The following is a 9,137-nucleotide window of genomic DNA, read 5'->3' as shown; positions in this document are numbered from 1 at the left end:
CACGCCTCCCCGCCCCCCCCGGCCTGGGGCCGCTCATGGGCCCATGCCTCCTCCCCACTATCCATCTTATATCCCACGCTGCGCTGGATTGCCTTGCATTCAGCCCCCTTCCTTGTTTCTGACCTCCCCCCACCTCAGAGCCACCTTTTCACAACACCTGCCTTTGGCGGCCTGCACACCTGTTGGAGTTTTCACGCTCCAGTTGTGTCTCCTCACAAACCTGTTCCTGAAGTCCGTGGCAGCCTTCGAGCCGGCTGAGACCCCCTCTGCCCACCTGCCCATTTTGTCATAGAGCACCTGCCGTGACCACCAGTGCCCCCCCTCCCCCCGCCCCAGGTGGGCCCTGAACCAGCTCTCCTTGCTTCCTCCCCATCTGCAGGGCCTGAATCAAGTGCGAGAGGGCTACTCGGGTCTGCCCTTTGGGCCCTCACTCAGGGTGCAGACAGGACAAGGTTGGCTGGGCTCACCTCTACCCATCCATGAGGTGCCTACACTGGTCTGGAGACAGGATCTGCCTTCTCACTTGCTTGGGAAGGTGGGCAGTCTGGGCCTTGATAGACCCCAAACCCTGACTGTTGGCACTCTCTCATCCAGCTCTCCTCTGCCTTGGGAATGTTGGTCTGCAAGGTCTCTGTAGTTTCAGTCTTCCCTGGAAGGCTTCCTGGAAGAGGGGACTCCTAAACGGAGTTCCTGATGGAGCAGCATGGATAACAGTCCAGAGGGGATTGAGAGGCTCCTGCATGGGGGGGGGGGGGGGTTTTATTTGGCCAGGGTTTGTGGGGGGAGGGAACGTGGTTGGGACCCAGGCATCCAGGGCCTCAAGGGTCATGGGGTTTATGTCGAGGGCACTATGGAGCCACAGCAAGATCACGGTTGTATTTTAAAATGATGATTGTCCATTCCGGTGAAGTGACAGTGGAGGGGAAGCTGAGGAGAGCCTGGCCCCGTCTTCAGATCAGAGAGGATGGGGAAGAGGCCCTGGTGGGTGAGGGTGGGGGAGGCGGGGCAGAGCAGGTGCTGAGCAGGGCAAGGGCAGCTGGGGCAGTGTGGGGAAACAGCCAGGAAAGCTGGACTCCAAAACACGTGGTTTCAGTCCTGGACATGCTGACTGCCCACTGGGAAATCTTGGGCGAATTACCTGCCTTCTCTGTGCCTTTGTTCCTTCATCTGCATCAGGTGACAGCAAGGCACCTGCCTGCCTGTGAGGATCAAAGAAGGCGCGATGTGTGTTGGTCTCTCTTACTATTGTTAGTGTCCTTGGGGTTAGCATCGCAGTGACAGGCGGGCGCTAGAAACATACTGCCTTCCGTCCAGGCTGTGGGGTGAGCCGGGGCGCCCGGGTAGAACCTCTGTGCCCCACTTCACCGGAGACCTGTTCCCTTCTCCCGGAGCCGCTTGGGACCCGAGCTGGCTCTTAGATCTCTCCACTGCTCCCAGCGGCTCCCCGAGGACGTGGATCTCGAGGCCCGGAGAGCTCCGCGGCCATCCTGTCCGCCCCTCCTGGGCAACCAGGAGATGGCCTAGCAGCGGTCAGGGCTGGCCAGAGGTCGGGCGGCCGTGGGTTCGATCGGGGCCAGCTCTGAGGGTACCAGGAGTGCTCAGGCACGGTGGGTGCAGGTATGGGGTGGGCGCCGCCGCACCTGGGGGCGCGCGGGGCAGGGTGGGGGAGCTGCGGGGCGGGGTGGGGTTGGGGACCGCGGTGGCGGGGGGCCGGGCTGGGGTGGCGGGGACAAACGGGGCGGGGGCCGGGGAGGCGTGGCGTGGCGGGGGTGGGGTGGGGGCGGGACGGGGGCGGGGAGGGGATGGCTGGGCTGGGTGGGGCGGACAGGGGCCGGGGGCCGGGCTCGGCCCGGCGCGGGCGGAGGCCGGGGGCTGGGGGCGGGGCCGCGCCCCGGGGAGCCGCCCCGCCCGCAGGCCGCCCGCACCGCGAGGGTTAAGGCCCAGAGCCCGGCGGGCGGGGCGGGCACGCGCGGATTGGGGGAAAGTTTGGGCGCGGGGCGGGCACGGGGCGGGCGCGGGGCGAGCCGGGGCGAGCCGATTGGAAGGAAGTTGTGTCGGGGCGGGGCGCGCGGCGGGCTCGGCGCTCGCTCCGGGAGAGTTGACAAAGCCCCGCAGGGAAGGACGCCTCGCGGCGCGGCGCCCCGGGCCCCTCGCCCCGCCGCCCCGGGACCCGGCCCCGGCCTCCAGCCCCTGGACTCGACCCCTCCGCCCGCGCTGCCTCCGGACCCGGCCTCGGCGCCGGTCCTGGCCCGAGCCGCCCGCGCCCAGGTAGCGCCGCCCCGTCCCGAGGCCGGGCCCGGGGGCGCGGGGCGCCGGGGTGAGGCGCCCCGGGCGGCGATGACCGCGCAGCGCGTCCCGCGGGCCCGGCCCTGAGCCCCGCCGCCCGCCTGCCCCGCCGAGGTGAGCCCCTCCGCGCGCCCGAGACCCCCGGGGGACCGACTGGGAGGCCCGACTGGGGACGACCAGGGTCCGGGGTCCGGGATCTGGCCGGGGGCTGGGAGCGCCCGGGTCCCGGATGGCCGGGTGCACGCGCCGCCGCCGCCCCTGCCGAGCCAGTGGTCCTGTCCGCGCCCCGCCCCCGCCCCCGCCCCCCCCGGGGCCCCCCCCCCCCAAGCGCAAATTTGTCCGCTAATGGCGCTGGCGATTATCTGCGCGGCCGCCGGTGTTGTGTGTCCCGCGGGCAGGGCCTGAGTTACAAGCGCCAGGAATCCAGACGGTGTTTAGAGACTGGGGGCGGCGGGGGAGGCCGGTAATTAGTGTAAACCCTTTGTCTGCCTTTGATACCCACGGTGCTCCCCGCCGCTGCTTCCTCCGCCCGGAGCGCTGGCAGGGAAGGCGGGGCGGCCCGCACCCCGATCCCCGCAGCCGGCTCCGGCGCCCTGGGCTAGAGGGCGGCGACCCCTATCCCGTACGCCAGTGACCGACCCTCAATACCTCCAGGTCCGGACAGGCCAAGATGACGCCCAGCCCCACGTTGTTGCTGCTGCTGCCCCCGCTGCTGCTGGGGGCCCTCCCGCCGGCCGCCGCCGCCCGAGGTGAGTCCTGGCGCCCAGCCCGGCGCCCCGGCCTGCGCCAGCGCCGCCCCTTTCCCTCCCGGCCCTGAACCCTGCCACAGTGCCCGGCTGGCGCGCGTGCCTGCGCCCCGCCCCTACTAGCCCCGAGCTTGGCGGGTCTACGCACCGCTGGGCCCCCGGGCTCACCCCCAGGGTACACCCCCCTTTGCCCATGGGGTGCGCCAGCTCACCATGCCCCTCCCCAGCTCATCTGTAGGGTCCCCCAGCTCATCCCCAGCTCACCACCAGCTCACCCTTGGGACTCCATGCTCACTGAGGGGGCACACCTCACCCACAGGGCCCCTCTCACCGAAATATCACCCCGGCTCACCTGTGGGGCCCCACACTTGCTGGCAGAGTGGGCTCTGGCCCCAGTCCCCCTCAGGACGCACGCATGTCCATATGTATCTGAAGTTGAGGGCAGCTGGTTATCCTGGGGATTTTGGTGGGGTAGGCCCCTGGGAACCTGCAGAGACCCCCATGGTGGCCAGGGTGGGGTTTGAGGACAGTGGGGACATTGTTAGTGTCTGGGATTCATGACCCAGCCCTGTGTCCTGAGCTTGCCCATCCCTAGAAAGTTAGAGGGTAGGGGCTGGGGGGATGGAGTGTCGGGAACGTGGAGTTGCTGCATGGTGTAGGGGTGGGGGCTTGTCTCAAGGCCCACCCAGAGGACCACCTGCTTCAGGCTGCGTGTCCGCGTGTGCCATGCCAGGACTTAGATGCATGCTCACACACCTGATGTCCAAGTAGGCAGGCCCGGAATGTCTCCTGAGGGACCCTTGCCCCTGTACGCAGCCCCAGCAAGGTACATCCTTGGCTGGCGGGTGATGGGACATACATGTTCACGGACTCCCGCCCGCCATATTCTGCGCTGGCTTCTCAGCTAGGCGGGCCCTTTGGCCAGGCCAGCCCTTTGGGTGTGTTGACCACTCAGGAACGTCCCTGCCCTGTCCACCAGTCCTCTGAGGCTTCGCACCCCTCCCCCCGCCACCCAGCGGGTACACCGAGCCCAACCCGGCCTTATATGGGCACGTTTGGGTGTTGGGTGGCAGGCGGCAGCCCAGGTGGGCCTAATGCCACAGTACCCCCCCGCCTGCCCGGCTGGGGACTGGCCCGGTGGCTTAAGGGCGGGGGCTGTCCAGGCGTGGCTGGGCCTGGCAGTGTCCTGGGCACGGCGGGCACTCAGGTCATACCCAGCAAGGCACCCCCCCCCGCCCCGGTGGCCGGCAGCCTGGATTCTGACTCCTCTTTCATCTGCTTGGACTCCCCTCATTCCCACACCTGCCTGTCCTCTGGCTACTCAGCCAGCTCTGGAGGCCGCTGTCCTGGCCTGGTCATTGGCCGGAGCCCACCGCAGAGAGGTGGATGGCAGTGATGATGGCAGCGGGCGATGGCCGCGGGCGGCAGGGCCTGCCTCGGTGCCAGGGGGCCCTGGAGGGGCCACACTCTGCTCTGTTCCCCTCCGCCTTGGCCTGGGGCCTGCGCCTGGTCTCCAGCCCCGGCCCTCACGCTGGCCGTGCACGGCCCTAGCGGCTGCAGGGACCTGAGAGCTACTCTCCAAGGGCAAGGTCCTGTGTGGCTCTGGGGGGCGGGGTGTTGGGGACCCCTGCTCCTGAACTGTGCTGGCTTCTGCTTCAGGCCTGGCCTTGAGGGGCACGGCCGCTCGGTGCGTCCGGCTTTGTGGGTGAGCAGGCCAAGCGCCGACTTCCTTTAGGCGGGCAGAGTGGTGCAGAGAGAGCCGGGCTGTTTTCTGAAAGCTGTCCTCCCCGTGCGTCACGCTTTCTGGAGTCAGCGCGTCTCCAGACTCAGATCATGTTTTTAAAGTTCCCCTTTCTGGAAGTTTCACAATCATGGTGGGTTTGTCTTAAACAGCTTTTTCCAAATTTGAGGGAAGATAGGATTCGGGTTTCTCACAGTGGGAACTTGAGAGGTTCCGAATGACATACCCTACCCAAATAGCTTTAGAAGAACTTGTGGAAGGGGTTGTTCCGTTTGAACTTTTCCAAGGAGGATGCAGTGGACAGGTCTCTGAGCAGCCAGCCCTCGAGGTCACCTCCCTGTCCTCTGAACCCTGCGGGCCTGCCCTGGTAGGGCCGAGCGCTGCCCCCCTGGGGCTGGGTGCCGGCCGCTGGGTGCCCCACTCCACGGGGATGGTGCCTTCTTGCCATGCGGGCTGTGTTGGGGGGGGGTCCGCCAGTGTGTGTGATTCAGCGGGAGGGCTGTCATGATGTGCGTGTGCGCCGGCTGGCCTTGGCCTCTGGCCAGGCCGCAGGGGGCCTTCCCCCCACCCCTACGGGCAGCGGCGGGCCAGTGCGCAGCCCCTGCTGAGGTGGATGTGCGGGAGTTGGGCCCAGGCACTGTGAGGTGGGGATGCAGGCCAGCCGCCCCATTTATGTCTCGGGCCCCACTCCTGGAAGAGAAAATAAATCACTGTCCCCTCTGGGGGGAGGAGGGAGCTATGAACAAAGTCGCCTTTGGCTGGGCCTGGAAACTCCTACCGCAGGCTCCTTCTTCATTGTGCGGGAATCAATGGGCCTTCAACCCCCGCCCAGTGCCATGGGGAAATGTTGGTTTTTCCCAGCAGTGGCCTCAGCCTCCGGCTTGGGGTTCAGGCACTGCTAACCGTGCTCGCGGAGGCAGGCGTGGTCCTGCAGGCCGAGGGCCTTGCTGCTGGCCATTTCCCTGCTGGTGGCTGGCCCTCTGTGCCTTCCCAGTGACTGCGGCCCTGGCATGTCCAGGTGACAGCCTCCGTGGGCAGGATCAGCACGTGGAGGGGAGGGTGTGCCCGGGCCACTGTGTTCAGACCCCACAGATGCCGCACCCAGTGCTGCCACCCAGTCTGCCTGCCATCTTCCTAGTGGTGGTCACTGCATGCTCCTGGCCAAGGCCCGTGGGTGTCCAGCGTGGCTACTCTTGGGGCCCACGGAGAGCAGGGGCCACTGCCCTGGGCTAGTTCAGGCTGGAGCGGCAGCTAGGCGGCCCACAGTCTAGGAAGGCTAGGGGAGGTGGGGTGAGGGCCTGGGGAGAGGATAGGCAGCACAGCCCGGAAGGAGATGTGGGCACTGGTCAGGTGAGGAGAGGAAAGGCCTCCAGGTAGGGCAATAGTCTGGGGAGAGGTGGGCAGGTCACATTGACTAGGGTGTACATCCTGGGGCCACAGGTGCCTTGGTGTAGCTGGATTGGGGGCCATGAGTAGGCACAGGCCAGGACTGGGCTGAGAGGCTGGTTGGCTGGGGTGCAGGGAGCAGGGGCTGGGGGCGTCCCGGGGGCTGGCTTCCTGCCCCCCCACCCCCGTGAGTGGCTGGGGGCAAGGCCTCGAGGCTGGAGGGCCCTACACACCCTTCATCCCACATGGACCGCCCCCTTGGGGAGCACCAGCCTGAGGCAGGGGCTTCCAGGACTGTCCCTGAAATGCTGGAGACAGTGTGGCAGGGACAGTGCTCCAGCCTCAGGCCTGCTGACCCCCAGGGCTTCCCTTCTTGGCAGGAAACAATGGCTTTCTTCCCCAGTTTGCTAGAGATTTACACAAGCCCTGCACTGTGAAGAAATAATGGGGCCTGGGTCAGCAGGCAGTGGGGAGGGAGCTGGGCCCAGCTCTGGCCTGGGCCCCCGCTGGGCAGTGATCCCCTCCAACTCCACCGTGCTGAGCCCCAGGAGAGCCAGGGCCACCGGCCAGCGCCCCCTGCGCTCTGTAGCGGCCGGCCCATTCCGGCAGGGCCCGCGGGCTTCACCGTGGAGCCCGGCAGCAGGTACCGCGTGCGCCATGACCTGGGTAGCCGCACCCTGCAGCCTTCAGGGACCGCAGGGGTCCCGGCATGCCAAAGTGCCATGCCCTTGGGTCTGTCCGCAAGAAGCTGGCTGTGGGCTGTTGGCCGTGGACACGGGGGCTGGGTGGAGCAGGGGTGGGTGGGAGTGCGGGGCTCGGTGGCCCGGGGCTTGCCCAGGCTGCCGGGGGCGTTGGGCTGCCCAGCGCCCGAGCCCTCGCAGGAAGCTGGCACCTTGGTGCCTAAATGCCAGCCTCTGGCCCCGGGGTCCCAGGCTCAGGAAACACCCAGCCATCGGGTTAGAGGCCACAGCGGGCGAGGCCCTCGGGTGGTCTGGGCCTCTTGTCATGTTACCCTGTCCTTTGGTCCAGCGCCAGCATGTGAGGGAGGCCCAGTGGACCGGGTCCTTCTTGGTTCCTTTGCTGGGACTGGGGCTGCGCCCCTCTGGGGAGCCAGTGATGCTGGACCAGTTCTAGGTGCGGGACGTTCTGTGAGGTGGGGGATGGGTGGCAGGTGCGGGCAGGGGTCCGCTTGGAGTGTGGCAGACTTGGCAAGCTCTGGACGCAGCCACCAGGGCGTCCAGCTGAGCCCTCTGGGTGGGTTCTGTGGCAGTTCCTGTGGGGACCCCCAGGGCAACAGCATGTCAGGGGACGCTCTGTGGCTCCCGTGTGTGCCTTGGGAATGGCGAAGAGGAGGAGCCCTGGTCAGGGCTCTGCTGGAGGTCCACCCGGGCGCTTCCTGGGCAGGGGACAGACCTAGTGGGCCCCACCCAGCCCGTTGCCTTACGCCGTGCTGCTCCTGGGCAGTGGGTTGGACAGGACACCCCAGCCAGCTTGCTTGCTCGGTGGGTCAAGTTGTCCCTTTCCTGCACCCAGAGCGGCCTGGTTTCTGGGGCAACCACCTGCCCTTCGGGTCCTACCAGTTCCATTGCAGATCCCGTGGGTCCAGCCCCCAGGGGCCGCCCTGGGCCTGCTGACTAGGAGCCCGTGTGTGTGTGTGTGTGTGTGTGTGTGTGTGTGTGTGTGTTACTGCATGGCTCAGAGCCAGGGCAGAGGCTGACCCCAGCCTCTCATGGCCGCCCTGTGGTGGTCTTCATCCGTGCCCCCTCTTTTTGGCCTCCCTGCTTCCTAGGCCTCCTTGGGGAGGGTACTGGCCCCAGGGCCGCCGTGGCTGGGCCTTCCCAGCTCCGCCCCCCCACCGGTGTTTGCTCACCGCGGGGATCAGCACAGGGACCCCCCCACTCTCCCAGAGAGTGCCCACCTGCCCTGCCTGGTCCAGGGTGTCCAGCCAGGCTAGGTAGGCCCTGCCTCCCCTCCCTGCCCTCTGCTCAGGCCCCATCCCACTGTCCTTTGAGTCCTCTTTTCCAGGCCACTTGACTTCTCCAGGAGGAGAGGGCTCTGGTGGCTCCTGGCTGGCCGTCCAATGTCACTTCACGGCCAGTCCCAACGAGGTCAGCCTGACGACCACCTACCCCCACCCAGAGGGTTCCTTCCGGGCTGGAAATTTCTGGGGCTTCTCAGGGTTGACTGGGAATGGAGCCAGCCCCGATGTGCTGGCCGCGTGGTTCCTGCACCCCTCACTTCCACCTGTGTCCATGGCCCCAGTGTGGGCGGCGTGGGCTGGTATGGGGTGAAGCCCCCGGCACATGGGGCCCCGGGGAGGGGCAGTGCCTGGTCCAGCTCCTTGGGAAGGGTGCTCAGGGTCTGCAGGTCACGAATGCCTTGGGCAGTGGAGGGAGGCAGAAGCTGACACGTGGAATGCCCCCACAGCCAGGCCCTGGACAGACCTGAACAGAGCAGGGCCTTGGTTGTGGTTCAGACGTGGTTCACCCAAAAGGGGCACTGCAGCTCCCGGTGGAGGGCAGGGAGGAGGGGGTGTTGGGGAGGTGTATCGGGAGGGGATAGGCAGTGCAGAGGCCGTGAGGGTTAGTGAGGTGTGGGGGGCTGAGCTTCAGGTGGCCCCCGAGGGTCTGTGAAAACTGCATGGGATAGGCTGCAGTTGGGGGTCCTGTCCCTCTACCTCCATCATGTGTCACCCCCCCTCCTTCCCAGCGGCCCTGCCCCCTTCAGCCCTCCTAGGGCCCACTGGGATGGGAGGGACATCAGCTGAGGTTCCAGTGGAACCTTGTTTTGCTAAACCTTGGGAAACGGTGCTCTCAGCAGGTGGGGCAAGGGGGTCGCTGGTGTGGGGAGTCTGCATCCACTGTTGGGGTATGTCTCTCTGTGTGTGCATGTACCTGAGGGACTGTCTGTGGGTAGAGTGGGTGCATCTGGGGGACAGTGTCTGGGGGACAGTGTCTGGGGGACAGTGGGGGACAGCC

General features: G+C 66.9%; 1 protein-coding gene across 3 annotated transcripts in view; it reads left to right on the top strand.

Moving 5' to 3' along the window:
• The first annotated feature begins 1,590 nt into the window (after window positions 1-1,590).
• Window positions 1,591-9,137, top strand: part of FGFRL1 (fibroblast growth factor receptor like 1) — a 13,394-nt gene continuing 5,847 nt past the window's right edge. The window contains exons 1-2 of one of the 3 annotated variants that reach the window (XM_035005502.1): window positions 1,591-1,607; window positions 2,941-3,035. In XM_035005502.1, the coding sequence (XP_034861393.1) occupies window positions 2,957-3,035 (79 nt within the window). In that variant the 5' untranslated portion in view covers window positions 1,591-1,607; window positions 2,941-2,956. Of the gene's footprint in view, window positions 1,608-2,161; window positions 2,401-2,652; window positions 2,750-2,940; window positions 3,036-9,137 lie in introns of those variants that run through there. The other 2 variants (XM_035005501.1, XM_035005500.1) reach the window with 2 other exon arrangements.

Source organism: Mirounga leonina, unplaced genomic scaffold, assembly GCF_011800145.1.
Source record: "Mirounga leonina isolate KUSES-001 unplaced genomic scaffold, KU_Mleo_1.0 Mir_129, whole genome shotgun sequence".
NCBI lineage: Eukaryota > Metazoa > Chordata > Mammalia > Carnivora > Phocidae > Mirounga > Mirounga leonina.
Note: the sequence above shows the minus strand (reverse complement) of the source record. Positions and strands in the feature narration are given on the sequence as shown.